The sequence below is a fragment of the Coregonus lavaretus genome (genome assembly GCF_964263955.1).
Source record: "Coregonus lavaretus genome assembly, chromosome: 33".
Taxonomy (NCBI): domain Eukaryota; kingdom Metazoa; phylum Chordata; class Actinopteri; order Salmoniformes; family Salmonidae; genus Coregonus; species Coregonus lavaretus.
Window position 1 is genome coordinate 29,247,479 of NC_140020.1, and position 22,370 is coordinate 29,269,848.

At 43.3% G+C, this 22,370-nt stretch overlaps 1 protein-coding gene and 1 long non-coding RNA gene across 6 annotated transcripts in view; one reads left to right on the forward strand and one right to left on the reverse strand.

Moving 5' to 3' along the window:
* LOC311108819 overlaps nucleotides 1-22,370 on the forward strand; it is a 26,846-nt gene continuing 4,476 nt past the window's right edge. Inside the window, exon 1 of the long non-coding RNA XR_014610553.1 lies at nucleotides 1-931. This is a non-coding gene — a long non-coding RNA (uncharacterized lncRNA). The remainder of the gene's footprint in view (nucleotides 932-22,370) is intronic.
* Nucleotides 21,448-22,370, reverse strand: part of LOC311108810 (ankyrin repeat and EF-hand domain-containing protein 1-like) — a 21,322-nt gene continuing 20,399 nt past the window's right edge. For all 5 annotated transcript variants that reach the window (XM_084151574.1, XM_084151573.1, XM_084151577.1 and 2 more), the window contains one exon: nucleotides 21,448-21,967. In XM_084151574.1, coding sequence (XP_084007700.1) covers nucleotides 21,812-21,967 — 156 coding nt within the window. In that variant the 3' untranslated portion in view covers nucleotides 21,448-21,811. The remainder of the gene's footprint in view (nucleotides 21,968-22,370) is intronic.

The window sequence follows — 22,370 nt, forward strand, 5'->3', positions numbered from 1 at the left end:
TGTCTGACGTCACGTGAAAAGGGCCTATTCCTTAAAGAGGTGGGGTTTCAAGTGTCTCCGGAAGGTGGTGAGTGACTCCGCTGTCCTGGCGTCATGAGGGAGCTTGTTCCACCATTGGAGTGCCAGAGCAGCGAACTGTTTTGACTGGGCTGAGCGGGAACTGTGCTTCCGCAGAGGTAGGGGGAAGAAACTCACGAAACTCACGAGCTGCCTATGGTCTTTATTATAACACCCATAAAAATAATGTGGGAGGTCCCGTGAAAAAAACGGCCCGCCTATAGAAATAAAATGCCTGTCCAACTGATTCGTTCTGGTGCTGGCCCTGATACTGAATGGAGTGTTTAAGTACAGAATAATACAGAATGCTCTGAGACCAGGTTGTAAATAAGCATCCCAGCAAAATAGTAACTATGGATACTGCATTGAGATTTGAATGTGTTATTGACTCCCTTTCTCAGAAGGAGTCAGTATAATTATACATTTTCAGAAGAAAAGTATATTCTAAATATGTTCGTCTGCTTACTCTTTTTGTGGGCGGCCAAGGTTTTTGTATTGCAAATGCAGCTGCCGACCGTGAAGTAGATATTTTTTTTACAAATAAAAAAGATTGGGTATCGATGTGTTGCCAAGGCTGCACTGCAGCGTGTACTCACAGACGCTATCCCACTACTGGACGGCACGGGGGCTTTGACCTGCTTCGTTTCCGATCTGGGCCGGTACACCCCTCCTTAGACGACCTGGTGGTCCCGGGCTCCCCCAGGAACACCATATCGATACCAAACTTAGTGCGGACACCCGTTCGACATACCGCGCTGCAGCCCAGAGCTCCTCAGCTCATTCGATCCACCAACCTCAGCCTCCCAGTGACTTGGATTACAGGCACGCGCCACCGCGCCCGGCGAGAAACTCAGCTGCAGGTAACGGTGATAAAGTGAGTAAGTAGCCCAGTCTGTAGCGTCATTTCGAAGAAGGGGTGTAGGCTACATTCCTTTGCAATGTCAATGGAAATAACTTAAACCTTTAAGTGCATCAAATTGCCCTACATTTGAATAGTTTTTCAATGAAAGTCAGAGTAGATAACGGAACATCTCTGACGGTCATTTGTTGATGTTTCTAGGATACAAAAGTAGTCTAGCCTGGGCCTATCTGTGCTGCTGGCTAGGTTGTAAAAAATGAATTAAGGTAAATTATGCATGGTTTACCATACATTGTGGAAGTGTAAAGTAAAAACACCTGTAACTAACAGTTTGAAATATTGTATTTTTATTAGTTACAAAATATATTTTAAAACAGTAACAGATTCAATAAAATACTTAGAAAAAGTATTGTGCTAATTTAAAATCTGCTAAGGCCCAAAAACATATGAATGAACAAAACCAAGGAATATGCTGACTTCATGCACATCACAATGGACATAATAAACACCAAACATATCATTCACACATCAACCATGCTTTGCTTAATTGATGTCTGCATCCCTACCGCATGCAATAAAAAAGTGTGTGAAAAATATACTAAAATCATATCATATCATACTATCATAGATTCACATCAGCTGTAATAAATAAATAAATAAAAAAGATATCCTCTGTTACTCAATCAATAAAGCCTTAGACAGTTTGAAAGTCTATAGTCCAGCACAGGGAGAAGAGTAAGAAACTAGGGGTCATTCCTCCAGGACCAGGCTGGAGCTCAATACCAGATGCTTCTTCTATACAGAGAACAAAACAACACACATGGTTCCTCCTGGTTGTGTAAATGGTGACTATGGCAACCATGATGGGCAGTGCCATAAAGAGCATGATGTGACTGATGGGCAACTCAACAACATTGCTGGTACCTGGACAATGAGACAGACAGTGATTAAACAAAATCATTTTGATTAATTTATTTGAAAGTAAAGGTTGTATCACACAGAGGATCAATATCCATTAACCATTAACCATTAACCAAACACCTACAACTCTGTTAATATTGCTTCATCACAGAAGCTTTATTATTCAGTAAATATTTTACCCTGTGGAAGTAGATTGATAAATAGAAAATGATCTTTAGTTTGCAAACACATAACCATTCTCAATCCTGTCCTTTTTGAGAACTTTAAACCACAAGCCCAAATGTAACACATGGTAAAATGTGTCACTTCTATAAGCTGATAAATATGTACCCTGCACAGGAGGCTGCTGAGGGGAGGACAGCTCATAATAATGGCTGGAATGGAGTTAATGGAATGGTATAAAAAAACAAACGTGTTTGATGTGTTCGATATCATTCCATTTATTCTGTTCCAGCCATTACTATGAGCCCATCCACTGGCCGCCTGTGGTACTCTGCTATCAAAGTGTAATAGGGTGGAAGTGCCTCTATAGAGAGCAATAGTAATGGCGTCTTTTTGTAGGCACTAATAATAATAATAATATGCCATTTAGCAGACGCTTTTATCCAAAGCGACTTACAGTCATGCGTGCATACATTTTTGTGTATGGGTGGTCCCGGGGATCGAACCCACTATCTTGGCGTTACAAGCACCGTGCTCTACCAGCTGAGCTACAGAGGACCACCACTAACTCCGCCATGGTTTGTTGGACAAAGCCTATGGGAAAATGAATGGAGTTTTTGTAAGGTTTTTGGATAAACGCAGAAAATATGGTCTGTGGTAAACACAGGCTTAGAAGATTTGCTAAGTTTTGTTCTGTGAGATAATCTTCATCAGTTAACATAACTTTTTGTGAATTTTGAAGCATTAATGTAATATAAAAAAGCACATAAAGGCTTCATAATTCATAAAGGTCATGTTAACTGACTGATATTATCTCATAGAACCAAACGTATAAGAACCAAACGTATTCATGTAGCCATGAAGTGCTTTGAAAGACTGGTCATGGCTCACATCAACAGCATAATCCCAGAAACCCTAGACCCACTCCAATTTGCATACCGCCCCAACAGATCCACAGATGATGCAATCTCTATCGCACTCCACACTGCCCTTTCCCACCTGGACAAGAGGAACACCTACGTGAGAATGCTATTCATTGACTACAGCTCAACATTCAACACCATAGTGCCCTCTAAGCTCATCACTAAGCTAAGGATCCTGGGACTAAACACCTCCCTCTGCAACTGGATCCTGGACTTCCTGACGGGCCGCCCCCAGGTGGTAAGGGTAGGTAACAACACATCTGCCACACTGATCCTCAACACGGGGGCCCCTCAGGGGTGCGTGCTCAGTCCCCTCCTGTACTCTCTGTTCACCCATGACTGCATGGCCAGGCACGACTCCAACACCATCATTAAGTTTGCCGACGACACAACAGTGGTAGGCCTGATCACCGACAACGATGAGACAGCCTATAGGGAGGAGGTCAGAGATCTGGCCGTGTGGTGCCAGGACAACAACCTCTCCCTCAACGTGACCAAGACAAAGGAGATGATTGTGGACTACAGGAAAAAAAAGAGGACTGAGCACGCCCCCATTCTCATCGACGGGGCTGTAGTGGAACAGGTTGAGAGCTTCAAGTTCCTTGGTGTCCACATCACCAACGAACTATCATGGTCCAAACACACCAAGACAGTCGTGAAGAGGGCACGACAAAGCCTATTCCCCCTCAGGAGACTAAAAAGATTTGGCATGGGTCCTCAGATCCTCAAAAAATTCTACAGCTGCACCATCGAGAGCATCCTGACTGGTTGCATCACCGCCTGGTATGGCAACTGCTTGGCCTCTGACCGCAAGGCACTACAGAGGGTAGTGCGTACGGCCCAGTACATCACTGGGGCAAAGCTCCCTGCCATTCAGGACCTCTATACCAGGCGGTGTCAGAGGAAGGCCCTCAAAATTGTCAAAGACTCCAGCCACCCTAGTCATAGACTGTTCTCTCTGCTACCGCACGGCAAGCGGTACCGGAGTGCCAAGTCTAGGTCCAAAAGACTTCTCAACAGCTTCTACCCCCAAGCCATAAGACTCCTGAACAGCTAATCATGGCTACCCGGACTATTTGCACTGCCCCCCCACCCCATCCTTTTTACGCTGCTGCTACTCTGTTAAGTATTTATGCATAGTCACTTTAACTCTACCCACATGTACATATTACCTCAACTACCTCAACTAGCCGGTGCCCCCGCACATTGACTCTGCAACGGTACCCCCCTGTATATATAGCCTCCCTACTGTCACTTTATTTTACTGTATATATAGCCTCCCTACTGTCACTTTATTTTACTTCTGCTCTTTTTCTCTCAACACTTTTTTTGTTGTTGTTTTATTCTTACTTTTTTTGTTTAAAATAAATGCACTGTTGGTTAAGGGCTGTAAGTAAGCATTTCACTGTAATGTCTGCACCTGTTGTATTCGGCGCATGTGACCAATAAAATTTGATTTGATAAGATCACCTAAACCTGTGGTAATCTCAGACCAAATTTTCTACTTTTATCCCAAAACCCTATTCTTTACCCATTAATAGGAATGGCTGAACAAACCAGAGGTAACTCATTTCTGGGTTTTAGGACTACAAGCTGGTGAGCTCTTGATGTGACGTGGAACTGTGAGCTAATTGATCAGTTTAAATTCATTGTTTATGTGCTCTGCTTGGTTGCAGGCATGAATGGAGAATAAATCTCACCCTGTTTCCTACAAAATGGCTGTGCAATTAATGGATGCATTTCCTGCCAGAGGAAGCACTAATACAGGCACTAAGCATTTACGTCATTTAGCAGACGCTCTTATCCAGAGAGACTTACAGTTAGTGCATACATTATTCTTTTTTTATTTTCATACTGGCCCCCTGTGGGAATTGAACCCACAACCCTGGTGTTGCAAACACCATGCTCTACCAACTGAGCTACCTCCCTGCCGGCCATTCCCTCCCCTACCCTGGACGACGCTGGGCCAATTGTGCGCCGCCCCATTGGTCTCCTGGTTGCGGCCAGCTACAGCAGAGCCTGGATACGAACCAGGATCTCTAGTGGCACAGCTAGCACTGCGATGCAGTGCCTTAGACCACTGCGACACTCGGGAGCACTTATTGAGCTGATAGCTGCTTTAATTAGGAATGTTTTTACTTGCAATGACTGTGGAATTTGGTTGTTTTATCTACCATAGTTGAATGTACTGCCCCTCTGACTGTAAGTCGCTATGGATACAGTGGGGGAAAAAAGTATTTAGTCAGCCACCAATTGTGATAGGTATAATGATAGGTATAATTGTGATAATATAATGATAGGTTTATTTGAACAGTGAGAGACAGAATAACAACAACAAAAATCCAGAAAAACGCATGTCAAAAATGTTATATATTGATTTGCATTTTAATGAGGGAAATAAGTATTTGACCCCTCTGCAAAACATGACTTAGTACTTGGTGGCAAAACCCTTGTTGGCAATTACAGAGGTCAGACGTTTCTTGTAGTTGGCCACCAGGTTTGCACACATCTCAGGAGGGATTTTGTCCCACTCCTCTTTGCAGATCTTCTCCAAGTCATTAAGGTTTCGAGGCTGACGTTTGGCAACTCAAACCTTCAGCTCCCTCCACAGATTTTCTATGGGATTAAGGTCTGGAGACTGGCTAGGCCACTCCAGGTCCTCAATGTGCTTCTTCTTGAGCCACTCCTTTGTTGCCTTGGCCGTGTGTTTTGGGTCATTGTCATGCTGGAATACCCATCCATGACCCATTTTCAATGCCCTGGCTGAGGGAAGGAGGTTCTCACCCAAGATTTGACGGTACATGGCCCCGTCCATCGTCCCTTTGATGCGGTGAAGTTGTCCTGTCCCCTTAGCAGAAAAACACCCCCAAAGCATAATGTTTCCACCTCCATGTTTGACAGTGGGGATGGTGTTCTTGGGGTCATAGGCAGCATTCCTCCTCCTCCAAACACGGCGAGTTGAGTTGATGCCAAAGAGCTCAATTTTGGTCTCATCTGACCACAACACTTTCACCCAGTTCTCCTCTGAATCATTCAGATGTTCATTGGCAAACTTCAGACGGGCCTGTATATGTGCTTTCTTGAGCAGGGGGACCTTGTGGGCGCTGCAGGATTTCAGTCCTTCACGGTGTAGTGTGTTACCAATTGTTTTCTTGGTGACTATGGTCCCAGCTGCCTTGAGATCATTGACAAGATCCTCCCGTGTAGTTCTGGGTTGATTCGTCACCGTTCTCATGATCATTGCAACTCCACGAGGTGAGATCTTGCATGGAGCCCCAGGCAGAGGGAGATTGACAGCTCTTTTGTGTTTCTTCCATTTGCGAATAATCGCACCAACTGTTGTCACCTTCTCACCAAGCTGCTTGGCGATGGTCTTGTAGCCCATTCCAGCCTTGTGTAGGTCTACAATCTTGTCCCTGACATCCTTGGAGAGCTCTTTGGTCTTGGCCATGGTGGAGAGTTTGGAATCTGATTGATTGATTGCTTCTGTGGACAGGTGTCCTTTATACAGGTATCAAGCTGAGATTAGGAGCACTCCCTTTAAGTGTGTGCTCCTAATCTCAGCTCGTTACCTGTATAAAAGACACCTGTGACCCAGAAATCTTTCTGATTGAGAGGGGGTCAAATACTTATTTCCCCCATTAAAATACAAATCAATGTATAACATTTTTGACATGCGTTTTTCTGGATTTTGTTGTTGTTATTCTGTCTCTCACTGTTCAAATAAACCTACCATTAAAAATATAGACTGATCATTTCTTTGTCAGTGGGCAAACGTACAATATCAGCAGGGGATCAAATACTTTTTTCCCTCACTGTATACCCTTTATTGGCAATGACACAGGTCAAATGTTTTCTGTAAGTCTTCACAAGGTTTTCACACACTGTTGTTGGTATTTTGGCCCATTCCTCCATGCAGATCTCCTCTAGAGCAGTGATGTTTTGGGGCTGTCGCTGCGCAACACAGACTTTCAACTCCTTCCAAATATTTTCTATGGGGTTGAGATCTGGAGACTGGCTAGGCCACTCCAGGACCTTGAAATGCTTCTTACGAAGCCACTCCTTTGTTGCCCGGGCGGTGTGTTTGGGATCATTGTCATGCTGAAAGACCCAGCCACGTTTCCTCTTCAATGCCCTTGCTGATGGAAGGAGGTTTTTACTCAAAATCTCACGATACATGGCCCCATTCATTCTTTCCTTTACACGGATCAGTCGTCCTGGTCCCTTTGCAGAAAAACAGCCCCAAAGCATGATGTTTCCACCCCCATGCTTCACAGTAGGTATGGTGTTCTTTGGATGCAACTCAGCATTCTGTGTCCTCCAAACACGACGAGTTGAGTTTTTACCAAAAAGTTCTATTTTGGTTTCATCTGACCATATGACATTCTCCCAAACCTCTTCTGGATCATCCAAATGCACTCTAGCAAACTTCAGACGGGCCTGGACATGTACTGGCTTAAGCAGGGGGACACGTCTGGCACTGCAGGATTTGAGTCCCTGGCGGCGTAGTGTGTTACTGATGGTAGGCTTTGTTACTTTGGTCCCAGCTCTCTGCAGGTCATTCACTAGGTCCCCCCGTGTGGTTCTGGGATTTTTGCTCACCGTTCTTGTGATCATTTTGACCCCACGGGGTGAGATCTTGAGTGAAGCCCCAGATCGAGGGAGATTATCAGTGGTCTTGTATGTCTTCCATTTCCTAATAATTGCTCCCACAGTTGATTTCTTAAAACCAAGCTGCTTACCTATTGCAGATTCAGTCTTCCCAGCCTGGTGCAGGTCTACAATTTTGTTTCTGGTGTCCTTTGACAGCTCGTTGGTCTTGGCCATAGTGGAGTTTGGAGTGTGACTGTTTGAGGTTGTGGACAGGTGTCTTTTATACTGATAACAAGTTCAAACAGGTGCCATTAATACAGGTAACGAGTGGAGGACAGAGGAGCCTCTTAAAGAAGAAGTTACAGGTCTGTGAGAGCCAGAAATCTTGCTTGTTTGTAGGTGACCAAATACTTATTTTCCACCATCATTTGCAAATAAATTCATAAAAAATCCTACAATGTGATTTTCTGGATTTTTTTTTGTGAACAACAATGCTTAGGCCTCTACTTCCAGCTTATACATACTATATACATTTTATGAGTCGCGTCTTGTTGTGCAACTCATTTCTAGCATAAAGCATAGTAGAGGAAAGCATTGTTATACTGTAGATAGATAGATAGAGTGGCCTGCGAAAGTATTCAGCCCCCTTGGTATTTTTCCTATTTTGTTGCTTTACAACCTGGAATTAAAATGGATTTTTTGGGGGTTTGTATCATTTGATTTACACAACATGCCTACCACTTTGAAGATGCAAAATATTTTTTCTTGTGAAACAAACAAGAAATAAGACAAAAAAACAGAAAACTTGAGCATACATAACTATTCACCCCCCCCAAAGTCAATACTTTAAGTCTCTTGGGGTATGTCTATATAAGCTTGGCACATCTAGCCACTGGGATTTTTGCCCATTCTTCAAGGCAAAAATGCTCCAGCTCCATCAAGTTGGATGGGTTCCGCTGGTGTACAGCAATCTTTAAATCATACCGCAGATTCTCAATTAGATTGAGGTCTGGGCTTCGACTAGGCCATTCCAAGACATTTAAATGTTTCCCCTTAAACCACTCAAGTGTTGCTTTAGCAGTATGCTTAGGGTCATTGTCCTGCTGGAAGGTGAACCTCCATCCCAGTCTCAAATCTCTGGAAGACTGAAATAGGTTTCCCTCAAGAATTTCCCTGTATTTAGCACCATCCATCATTCCTTCAATTCTGACCAGTTTCCGAGTCCCTGCCGATGAAAAACATCCCCACAGCATGATGCTGCCACCACCATGCCTCACTGTGGGGATGGTGTTCTCATGGGTGATGAGAAGTGTTGGGTTTGCGCCAGACATAGCGTTTTCCTTGATGGCCAAAAGCTCAATTTTAGTCTCATCTGACCAGAGTACCTTCTTCCATATGTTTGGGGAGTCTCCCACATGCCGTTTGGAGAACACCAAACACATTTGCTTATTCTTTTCTTCAAGCAATGGCTTTTTTCTGGCCACTCTTCCGTAAAGCCCAGCTCTGTGGAGTGTACGGCTTAAAGTGGTCCTATGGACAGATACTCCAATCTCCGCTGTGGAGCTTTGCAGTTCCTTCAGGGTTATCTTTGGTCTCTTTGTTGCCTCTGATTAATGCCCTCCTTGCCTGGTCCGTGAGTTTTGGTGGGCGGCCCTCTCTTGGCAGGTTTGTTGTAGTGCCATATTTTTTCCATTTTCTAATAATGGATTTAATGGTGCTCCGTGAGATGTTCAAAGTTTCTGATATTTTTTTATAACCCAACCCTGATCTGTACTTCTCAATAACGTTGTCCCTGACCTGTTTGGAGAGCTCCTTGGTCTTCATGGTGCCGCTTGCTTGGTGGTGCCCCTTGCTTAGTGGTGTTGCAGACTCTGGGGCCTTCCAGAACAGGTGTATATATACTGAGATCATGTGACTCTTAGATTGCACACAGGTGGACTTTATTTAACTAATTATGTGACTTCTGAAGATAATTTGTTTCACCAGATCTTATCTAGGGGCTTCATAGCAAAGGGGGTGAATACATGTGCACGCACCACTTTTCCGTTATTTTTATTTTGAATTTTTTGAAACAAGTTATTTTTTTTATTTCACTTCACCAATTCTGACTATTTTGTGTATATCCATTAAAATGAAATCCAAATAAAAATCAATTTAAATTACATGTTGTAATGCATCAAAATAAGAAAAACGCGAAGGGGGTTGAATACTTTTGCAAGGCACTGTAGATATATATATACAGTGAGGGAAAAAAGTATTTGATCCCCTGCTGATTTTGTACGTTTGCCCACTGACAAAGACATGATCAGTCTATAATTTTAATGGTAGGTTTATTTGAACAGTGAGAGACAGAATAACAAAACAAAAATCCAGAAAAACACATATAAAAAATGTTATAAATTGATTTGCATTTTAATGAGGGAAATAAGTATTTGACCCCTCTGCAAAACATGATTTAGTACTTGGTGGCAAAACCCTTGTTGGCAATCACAGAGGTCAGACGTTTCTTGAAGTTGGCCACCAGGTCATAGGCAGCATTCCTCCTCCTCCAAACACAGCGAGTTGAGTTGATGCCAAAGAACTCCATTTTGGTCTCATCTGACCACAACACTTTCACCCAGTTCTCCTCTGAATCATTCAGATGTTCATTGGCAAACTTCAGATGGGCCTGTATATGTGCTTTCTTGAGCAGAGGGACCTTGCGGGCACTGCAGGATTTCAGTCCTTCACGGCGTAGTGTGTTACCAATTGTTTTCTTGGTGACTATGGTCCCAGCTGCCTTGAGATCATTGACAAGATCCTCCCATGTAGTTCTGGGCTGATTCCTCACCGTTCTCATGATCATTGCAACTCCACGAGGTGAGATCTTGCATGGAGCCCCAGGCCGAAGGAGATTAACATTAATTTTGTTTCTTCCATTTGCGAATAATCGCACCAACTGTTGTCTCCTTCTCACCAAGCTGCTTGGCGATGGTCTTGTAGCCCATTCCAGCCTTGTGTAGGTCTACAATCTTGTCCCTGACATCCTTGGAGAGCTCTTTGGTCTTGGCCATGGTGGAGAGTTTGGAATCTGATTGATTGATTGCTTCTGTGGACAGGTGTCTTTTATACAGGTAACAAGGTGAGATTAGGAGCACTCCCTTTAAGAGTGTGCTCCTAATCTCAGCTCGTTACCTGTATAAAAGACACCTGGGAGCCAGAAATCTTTCTGATTGAGAGAGGATCAAATACTTATTTCCCTAATTGAAATGCAAATCAATTTATAACATTTTTGACATGCGTTCTTCTGGATTTTTTTGTTGTTATTCTGTCTCTCACTGTTCAAATAAACCTACCATTAAAATTATAGACTGATCATTTCTTTGTCAGTGGGCAAACGTACAAAATCAGCAAGGGATCAAATACTTTTTTTCCTCACTGTATATATATATACAGTGGGGAAAAAAAGTATTTAGTCAGCCACCAATTGTGCAAGTTCTCCCACTTAAAAAGATGAGAGAGGCCTGTAATTTTCATCATAGGTACACATCAACTATGACAGACAAATTGAGGAAAAAAAATCCAGAAAATCACATTGTAGGATTTTTTATGAATTTATTTGCAAATTATGGTGGAAAATAAGTATTTGGTCACCTACAAACAAGCAAGATCTCTGGCTCTCACAGACCTGTAACTTCTTCTTTAAGAGGCTCCTCTGTCCTCCACTCGTTACCTGTATTAATGGCACCTGTTTGAACTTGTTATCAGTATAAAAGACACCTGTCCACAACCTCAAACAGTCACACTCCAAACTCCACTATGGCCAAGACCAAAGAGCTGTCAAAGGACACCAGAAACAAAATTGTAGACCTGCACCAGGCTGGGAAGACTGAATCTGCAATAGGTAAGCAGCTTGGTTTTAAGAAATCAACTGTGGGAGCAATTATTAGGAAATGGAAGACATACAAGACCACTGATAATCTCCCTCGATCTGGGGCTCCACGCAAGATCTCATCCCGTGGGGTCAAAATGATCACAAGAACGGTGAGCAAAAATCCCAGAACCACACGGGGGGACCTAGTGAATGACCTGCAGAGAGCTGGGACCAAAGTAACAAAGCCTACCATCAGTAACACACTACGCCGCCAGGGACTCAAATCCTGCAGTGCAAGACATGTACCCCAGCTTAAGCCAGTACATGTCCAGGCCCGTCTGAAGTTTGCTAGAGTGCATTTGGATGATCCAGAGGAGGATTGGGAGAATGTCATATGGTCAGATGAAACCAAAATATAACTTTTTGGTAAAAACTCAACTCGTCGTGTTTGGAGGACAAAGAATGCTGAGTTGCATCCAAAGAACACCATACCTACTGTGAAGCATGGGGGTGGAAACATCATGCTTTGGGGCTGTTTTTCTGCAAAGGGACCAGGACGACTGATCCGTGTAAAGGAAAGAATGAATGGGGCCATGTATCGTGAGATTTTGAGTGAAAACCTCCTTCCATCAGCAAGGGCATTGAAGATGAAACGTGGCTGGGTCTTTCAGCATGACAATGATCCCAAACACACCGCCTGGGCAACGAAGGAGTGGCTTCGTAAGAAGCATTTCAAGGTCCTGGAGTGGTCTAGCCAGTCTCCAGATCTCAACCCCATAGAAAATCTTTGGAGGGAGTTGAAAGTCCGTGTTGCCCAGCGACAGCCCCAAAACATCACTGCTCTAGAGGAGATCTGCATGGAGGAATGGGCCAAAATACCAGCAACAGTGTGTGAAAACCTTGTGAAGACCTGTGTCATTGCCAATAAAGGGTATATAACAAAGTATTGAGAAACTTTTGTTATTGACCAAATACTTATTTTCCACCATAATTTGCAAATGAATTCATAAAAAATCCTACAATGTGATTTTCTGGGGGAAAAAATCTCATTTTGTCTGTCATAGTTGACGTGTACCTATGATGAAAATTACAGGCCTCTCTCATCTTTTTAAGTGGGAGAACTTGCACAATTGGTGGCTGACTAAATACTTTTTTCCCCCACTGTATACAGCTGTGGAAAAAATTAAGAGACCACTACAAAATTATCCGTTTCTCTAGTTTTACTATTTATAGGTATGTGTTTGGGTAAAAATAACATTTTTGTTTTATTCTATGAACTACTGAAAACATTTCTCCCAAATTCCAAATAGAAATATTGTCATTTAGAGCCTTTATTTGCAGAAAATGACAACTGGTCAAAATAACAAAAAAGATGCAGTGTTGTCAGACCTCGAATAATGCAAAGAAAATAAGTTCATGTTCATTTTTAAACAACACAATAGTAATGTTTTAACTTAGGAAGAGTTCAGAAATCAATATTTGGTGGAATAACCCTGATTTTCAATCACAGCTTTCATGTGTCTTGGCATGCTCTCCACCAGTCTTTCACATTGATGTTGGCTGACTTTATGCCACTCCTGGCGCAGAAATTCAAGCAGCTCGGCTTTGTTTGATGGCTTGTGACCATCCATCTTCCTCTTGATCATATTCCAGAAGTTTTCAATGGGGTTCAGGTCTGGAGATTGGGCTGGCCATGACAGGGTCTTGATCTGGTGGTCTTCCATCCACACCTTGATTGACCTGGCTGTGTGGCATGGCACATTGTCCTGCTGGAAAAACCAATCCTCAGAGTTGGGGAACAATGTCAGAGCAAAAGGAAGCAAGTTTTCTTCCAGGACAACCTTGTACGTGGCTTGATTCATGCGTCCTTCACAAAGACAAATCTGACCGATTCCAGCCTTGCTGAAGCACCCCCAGATCATCACTGATCCTCCACCAAATTTCACAGTGGGTGCGAGACACTGTGGCTTGTAGGCCTCTCCAGGTCACCGTCTAACCATTAGACGACCAGGTGTTGGGCAAAGCTGAACATTGGACTCATCAGAGAAGATGACCTTACTCCAGTCCTCTATGGTCCAATCCTTATGGTATTTTGCAAACCTCAGCCTGGCTCTTCTTTGCTTCTCATTGATGAAGGACTTTTTTCTAGCTTTGCACGACTTCAGCCCTGCCCCTAGGAGCCTGTTTTGAACCATCCTCGCCGTGCACTTCACCCCAGCTGCCGTTTGCCATTCTTTTTGTAGGTCACTTGATGTCATCCTACGGTTGTTGAGTGACATTGGAATGAGTTGGCGGTCATCCCGGTCAGTAGAGAGTCGTTTTCGCCCTCTGCCGGTCTGTAGCTTTGTTGTCCCCAATGTTTGCTGCTTGACCTTGTTCTTATGAACCGCCGTCTTTGAAATTTTAAGGATGGAAGCAACCTGACGCTCACTGTATCCCTCTGCCATTAAAGCCAGAATTGAACCCTTCTTTTCCTCACTCAAAACTTTCCTTTTCAACTCTTTTGGCATGGTCAATAGTTATTTTTTGATTGGTATTACTTTTGAGGTACTATTAGCACTGTTTTTGCCATCCAGCTGGTCCTATTGCAAGAGGATAGTGATGACCACAGCAGTGGTTTTTATAATTTTCCTCGTTAAATAAGATTTGGTTCATGTGATCACCTAATCAGTACCTAATTCAGTAGAATGAGGTGTGCCTGTGTTGGAATTCAACAGACACTGGAATGGAATGGCTGTCATACATGTAGAGATGCTGATTTAAGAAATTTGCAGTGGTCTCTTCATTTTTTCCACAGCTGTATATATATATATATAGATACATGGGGAGAGAGAGAGAGAATGAGAGAGGGAGCGATATGGGAAGAGACAGATGGGGAGAGATATAGATAGATACTGTAGATGTGGGATAGAGAAAGAGAGAGATGGAGAGAGAGAAAGAGAGAGAGCGAGAGAGAGAGAGAGAGAGAGAGAGAGAGAGAGAGAGAGAGAGAGAGAGAGAGAGAGAGAGAGAGAGAGAGAGAGAGAGAGAGAGAGAGAGAGATTGACAAAGGAGTCTCTTGCAGGCCATTTCATTAATAAAACCAACAGATAGTAACTGCATGTATTTAGAAATGGCCAGCCATTTAGCAATCCATGATGTGTATTTATAATACAGTACAGAGTAGATATGTGTCACATGTTTTTCCCTGATTGGAGAGCAGCCCTTTTTTTTGTGTATTTATTATTTATTTTCAGTTTGCAGTGATAGTTTATTTAACATATTTTGCATGCCTTATTCTAATTTGCATGAGAATCTATTGTTTGCTGTGCCTCCTTTTGTGCTTTCTAATTGATTTATTATAGACTCCTTCCCCTTGGCTGGTCTCCTTGGAGATGGGTGTTGGCCCAGGTTTGCCACGCCTGGGCCTGATCAACTAACGAGCTAACTGAGCTCCTTAAACTGCTACAGTGCACAATTGTGGCACATGTACTTGTGTGGGTGTACATAAAACCAATCTACTGTATGTATGGGATTGTGAAGCATAGTAGGTGCATTGACCTCACATCTCTCAGCCTCAGCGTTGTCCGGATAGAGTGATATTCAATCTGATAATTGAGATATTAATAGATTTGGGCCGAGTGGTGACATTAATAAGTGTGAGACTGAAGATCTTTTATCCAATGGCAAGGATGGCTGTCAGGGAGAATATTGACCTGGTATCAACCTGTATCTCTAAACCTCACAGGCCATCTCCTCCACATCACATCACAGCTACTGCTGTCTACTGCTGTATACTACTACTAGAGTCTCTGGACAGGAGAGGAGAAGAATATTAAGATTAACGAGTGACAAAGACTGAGCGAGTGTGTGACAGATTTAAAGAGAGGGTTAGGGAGAGACTGAGAGAGAGGCGGAGACAGAGAGACAAGAAAGACAGAAGGAAAGAGAGAGATGCAGAGAGAGAGGAGTGAAATATGGGAAACGACACATATAAACATGGCCTCTATATGGAAGGTGGGCAAAACCAAATCAATTAAGATTTTACCAACATTGAATCTTGTCTATTCATATTCGCTATTTCCTATTTGGGTGATCTATTCTTGTCAGTACGGTATACTGCATCACAATAATAAATAGGACTTAGCAAGCTATTCAACAGGGCCCAGAAGGGTTATAAGGTTCAGTGATGCCAGTCTTGTGCGTGGACAGCCGTGCAGTGCAGGATGGCAGAGCAGAGCTGAATGCTCTAATACCTCGGAGCAATGGACCAAAACAGAAGGTCCCTTCTGGCTAACTCACAGGAAGTGGCACGTTATTGCCAACTGAACACAAATCTGTGTATTCTTAGTCTCCATATGAGTGTGTGTATACTGTGTGTCTGTGCATATTTGTCTCTGTGTGTGTGTGTTTGCTTGAGCATTTGCATCAGGGGCTAAAACATTGCAACAGCTGAGATCCTCTTGCTGCATGATTACATTTTGATATGCCACATGAGCAGATACAATGAGTGGTATGGGTGGTGGGGAGAGTGCAGTCAGTGTGCCATTGGATCCCCTCCCCTCGTGTGTGTGTGTGTGTGTATGTGTGTGTGCGTTCACAGTGCAGTGCTCCTCATGGGATGCTTCTGTGCCCAGGCTGGGTTATGGAGGTCAGTGTTCTGGTCAACCAATCAACTCCGCCATTACTGATGGTGTGGTAGTTTAATAGTCTCTGCAGGTCCAGTGTGTATGTGGGAGGCTGTATTGTGTGTGTGTGTGTGCATGTGTGCCTACCTGTGTGCGTGCCTGTGTGTGTGTTACACTATTAACATCACTACATGCATGAACATGTTTTATCTCCACAGATTGAACATGATTAGCTGCCAATTCCTGCGCCTGCATGTTGCTATGGCAATGTTCTCTGCCGTCACCTGCAACCATATTTGGTTTGGTGTCCTTTTCCTTTTTTTCCAAAAACAGTTCAATTGAGAGAGAAGCAACACGCGACACTGCCTATTGTCTCCTGTTGTATACCATTAAGCACATATACCATGTCATAGAGAAGGAGCACACACCTCTGACTATATCGTTTGTTGTTGTACACAATCATTAGCCTATAGCATTATTGTCATAGAGAATAGAGGAACTGCGTACGTCTGCCCATTGTATCCTTTTGACGTGCTCATATTAGTTGAGTTCCTGTGTCTTTTATCCAAATAGATGATAAAGATGGTAAACTAATGATTATTCTTTATGAAATAGTGATGAAAGAACGGTCAATACTAATACAATAAGCAGCAACAGCCATGACATAGCATAATTCACAGAAGCCAGCTAGCTACAGGTTAGTTTCTTCTACGCCAAAATGTTATGAAAGAAACAAAATATCTTCTCTAGTGTCGGAGAGAGAGAGAGAGAGAGAGAGAGAGAGAGAGAGAGAGAGAGAGAGAGAGAGAGAGAGAGAGAGAGAGAGAGAGAGAGAGAGAGAGAGAGAGAGAGAGAGAGAGAGAGAAACAGTACCCCAACCAGCCAACCAGCTCTATTGATTCAGTGCAGCAGAGGAGAAGCAGGCACTGGCTGGCACAGCCACGCTTCAGGCTCTGCAGTGCTACCCAGTTTGAGGAAAACACCCCTCTCTCCCTCACTCACCAGAAAGAAACCTCCATTCTCTCTCCTCACCTCAGATACCATTTCAGAGATTCTCTTTTTCTCTTTCATCAGGTCAATTTCTCTGTTTGTTGTCACCTAAAGTCACTAAAGCATCACTCAGGCTACATCCCAAATGGCACCCTATTCTACTTTTGACCAGGGCCCAATGGGCACTTTGGGATGCATCTATAGTCCTCTTGCCTGTCATTTGGGCTGATGTGCTGTCTGTCAGACCATTCCAAACAGCAGGTCTCCCCTTCACTTCATCTTTACATAACAGTCAATCACAGCACAGAGCAGAGGACAGGGAGCTATCCTCTAGTATTAGCCCTATAACCACATCCAATCCATGTGATACGATTAATTAAATATGACCCCTTCATTAATAATGAATAGTAGACACAGATCACAACCACAAAGTAAACATTCCTTTACTATACAGATGTTTCCTATACAGTGTAGGTGTTTCCTTTATACTACAGCTGGAAATACATGTGCGTCTCAAATGGCACCCTTTTCTGTATATAGTGTACTACTGAGGGCTCTGTGATCTGAAACACTGCAGTTCTGCTGGGAGCTCCAGACATTGTTCTCAGACAGCAGTATCTAGAACAGCATAGTACAGCCTGGTTTACTCCTACTAACCATAGAAATATATGTATATGGGTAGAACAGCCAGCCCTCCACTCTCCCTCCTCCTCCTCCTCCTCACTGAGTCAACGTGCCGTGCTCTCCCCTCCCTTCCTCTCCATCTCATTACACTGATCCACAGACATGAAAGTTACTACTGGGCTTTCTCTCTCTCTCCGTCTATTGCGTTCATTCATTTAGCTTATCCTTCTTGCTCTCCCTCTCTCTGTCACTGACATCCCTATCTCATCCTCTCGCATGCTAGCAGATACCCATAGACTTCCAGTCATTGCCCTAATGCTAGTTAGCATTGGCTGGTGAAACTACCTCTAACTTCCTTCATACTGGACACAGAGACATAAAAATGGTATCCACGAGTTCATCTGACTCTGGGTAAGTAGATAAAGAGCCTCATGGCCAACATCCCGAAGTATCCCTTTAAAGGTCCTGTGGTAATGCATATTCAACATGGGCCTGTTACTGACCTTGATGTTGGTCTTTTTCCTTTTATTTGATTATGTAACATGTCCAATGGACCTTGAGGACACTAAGAGCGTCTGCTAAATGACTAAAATGTAAATGTAAATGTGAGAGAGCATGGATCAGCATCAGCAAGTACTAACACATTTAACACAGAGAGATAGATAGAGAGAGCCACTGAGAGAAGATCCATGAGTGTGATTGTAATCTTTGTCTCTCAATGTGATCATCAACTCGCAATGCAGTCTGCAGTCTTGAGATACTGTTCAACTGTAACACTGAATGTATCATGCAACAATTATTAAATGAGGCACTATGGGTATAATTGGGATCAATATAAGCGCTTATACCCAGTGGTGGAAAAAGTACCCAATTGTCATACTTGAGTTAAAGTAAAGATACCTTAATAGAAAATGACTCAAGTAAAAGTGAAAGTCACCCAGTAAAATACCACTTGAGTAAAAGTCTCAAAGTATTTGGTTTTAAATATACTTAAGTATCAAAAGTAAAAGTAAAAGTATAAATCATTTCAAATTGCTTATATTAAGCAAACCAGACGGCACAATTGTCTTGTTATAATTTTTTTACGGATAGCCAGGGGCACACTCCAACACTCAGACATTATTTACAAAAGTAGCATTTGTGTTTAGTGAGTCCGCCAGATCAGAGGCAGTAGGGATGACCAGGGATGTTCTCTTGATAAGTGCGTGAATTTGACAATTTTCCTGTCCTACTAAAGCATTCGAAATATAACGAGTACTTTTGGGTGTCTGGGAAACTGTATAGAGTAAAAAGTACATTATTTTCTTTAGGAATGTAGTGAAGTAAAAGTAGTCCAAAAATATAAATAGTAAAGTACAAATACCCAGAAAAACTACTTAAGTACTTTACACCACTGCTTATACCATGGCTTATCTTGTTATTTATTCTCAGATCGACTCACTTAAAAACATAAACATAAACTGACCAATTATATAATTGTATAGCAAGCTAATAACAGCCATGGTGGTTTATAAACAATGAAAGTATAAATGACTGCCATTTTCCCTCATTCTGAGCTGTAAGAAAAGAGCTCCCAATAAGTTTCTATTCAAGAATAAAGTTAGCCAAACAGTGCCCCCTGCAGGTTCAGAGGAGGAACTGTGTATTGCATGGAAAACCATACCCTCTATACTCACCAGAAGAAGGAAAGTGTCAAAAACCCAGTCCATTACAGGCACATAGATGACTAACAAAAGGATGAAACAGGCACATTAAAAAAATCAGTCAGGCAGTGAAATCAAATAGCACAGCATCAACCATGTGTAATGTCATGAAAGTAACTAGACACGGACGATCTGTTTAGTGTGTTAACACACTATTGGTAGTTTGTTGTAACCAATTATTGGTGCTAAACCGTGTGTTATTGGATGCTAGCATGCTAGTTAGCTATGGCGTCATAGGATACGGTGCCCTGGGCGGTTTTCACGGAAGAATACTGTACCAAGTTAGCTAGCTGAATAAACTAAGTTAGAATATATTCCTAGAAACATTGAACCGTTGTAGTTACAACAATTATAATTTCTAAAGTGGAAGTTGGGAGAGTTATATTTGAGTGTTTCAGTGAAAGGTAAGTGAGGGAGGCCCCGCTCTCTCGCTTCCCCAGATGTTTAGTTAATTTTATTCCGATCTCTTTTGCATTATTGTAGCCTTTTCTGTAGCCTGTCAACTATGTGTCTGTCTATCCATGTTCTCTCCTCTCTGCACAGGCCATACAAACGCTTCACACCGCATGGCTGCTGCCACTCTAATCTGGTGGTCCCTGTGCGCACGACCCACGTGGAGTTCCAGGTCTCCGGCAGCCTCTGGAACTGCCGTTCTGCGGCCAACAAGGCAGAGTTCATCTCAGCCTATGCTACCCTCCAGTCCCTCGACTTCTTGGCGCTGACGGAAACATGGATTACCACAGAAAACACTGCTACTCCTACTGCTCTTTCCTTGTCTGATCATGTGTTCTCGCATACCCCGAGAGCATCTGGTCAGCGCTGCGGTGGCACAGGAATCCTCATCTCTCCCAAGTGGACATTCTCTCTTTTCCCCCTGACCCATCTGTCTATCTCCTCATTTGAATTTCATGCTGTCACAGTCACTAGCCCATTCAAGCTTAACATCATTATCATTTATCGCCCGCCAGGTTCCCTTGGAGAGTTCATCAATGAGCTTGACGCCTTGATAAGTTCCTTTCCTGAGGATGGCTCACCCCTCACAGTTCTGGGTGACTTTAACCTCCCTAAGTCTGCCTTTGACTAATTTCTCTATGCCTCCTTCTTTCCACTCCTTTCCTCTTTTGACCTCACCCTCTCACCGCCCCCCCTACTCACAAGGCAAGCAATATGCTTGACCTCATCTTTACTGCAGCCCGTCTGGTGTTCAACCTTCCCAAGTTCTCTCATGTCACCCCGCTCCTCCGCACACTCCACTGGCTTCCAGTTGAAGCTCGCATCTACTACAAAACCATGGTGTTTGCCTACGGAGCTGTGAGGGAAACGGCACCTCCTTACCTTCAGGCTCTGATCAGACCCTACACCTAAACGAGGGCACTACGTTCATCCACCTCTGGCCTGCTAGCCCCCCTACCTCTATGGAAGCACAGTTCCCGCTCAGCCCAGTTAAAGCTATTCGCTGCTCTGGCACCCCAATGGTGGAACAAGCTCCCCTACGACGCCAGGACAGCGGAGTCACTGACCACCTTCTAAAATAATGAAAGAAAAAAAATTAACAGGTGGTTTTCCCACTGGCTATACTAAGTTGGATGCACCAATTTGTAAGTCGCTCTGGACAAGAGCATCTGCTAAATGACTAAAATGTAAAATGTCATTGGCATTTACAGGCTTGGGGAGGTGTGTCTTAATGTGCGTGGGGTGTGTGGTGTGGTGAAGTGTGTGGTGTGGAGAGGTGTGTGGTGCGGAGAGGTGTGTGGTGCGGAGAGGTGTGTGGTGCGGAGAGGTGTGTGGTGCGGAGAGGTGTGTGGTGCGGAGAGGTGTGTGGTGCGGAGAGGTGTGTGGTGCGGAGAGGTGTGTGGTGCGGAGAGGTGTGTGTGTGTGCCTGCAGAGTGAGGCCTGCTATCCAGCGTGCCTGGCAAACGGTGGTGAGAGACAGAGAGGAGACGTTGACACATGCCAACCACCAGCCCAGATCTGGATCCTCCCCAGCATATTTCACATCAATACTAGGCCTTCTATTTCAGATCCGTAGAACTGTAAAGCTGTCTGGAAGAGTGGAAGCTGTCTGGTATATAGGACAGACTCTTAGCCATGTGCTTTGTGTCTAGTGATAACAATGAGTATTCGGTAGGCATGTCAGAAGAAGACAATTTTGTACTAAATTCAAGTGGATTTATTTCAATAGATACAGTAAACAACATCTATACATTATTCTTACGTCTTTACATCTACTACTCGGTGTCTCTTATTTTAGTCAATACATTTACCTGCTTTCTATGACAGTGAGGAAACAATCCTCTCAGCCAACAGTGTGCTAAGGCAAAAGGGTTGGGGTAAATTCTGTTTTCAATTCAGTCAATTCAGATAGTGAATTGAAATTCAATACATAAATTGAAAATATGACTAAATTAATTCCAATTCACTTACTGAATTGAAAACTGATTTGAACCTAACTCCGTGAGGCAAAGATATTCCATCTGCAAACATAACTTCTGACTCAGTACAACCATGTCTTGTTCCCACTAGTTAGTAGCTTGAGTCAGCTTCAGAGATTTCTGCTGGATGTTTTTACTGAAGGGCATCATAAAGTCCTCAAAGTCTACCTCGTAGGAAAACCTCTCCCTCTTCTTCTGTTTCTTCTCCACCAGCTGGCTGGTGCTGGTCTGCTTGCCCCACACCTGGAACATAAAGTAGGGGGAGAACATAGAGTTGTATAGATGACTTTCACCATTTTGAAGTAGTCAACTGGGTGGGACATACTATGAGTTAAGGAAAGATCACATAATTCCATCCAGGTCATCAGGAGGGATCAGCCAATGAATTATACTGGTGAGCAAACATTCCATAACTGCAGGTGGCATTAAATCACCAACCTTGTGTTTATTTATACCTGTTCAAACAACACACTCCAAGTGGCAGTATGAACCCTTTTAGTTTGTTTACCAATTCTTTGACATAGTAGAAGAATATGGACTACTTCAAAATGGCGATGCCTCAATGGCGCTGCCTCGTGCCCTCAAAGAGGCAATAATGGGACAGACACAATGTTGCGATCTCTATACAACTCTATGAGGGAGAAAC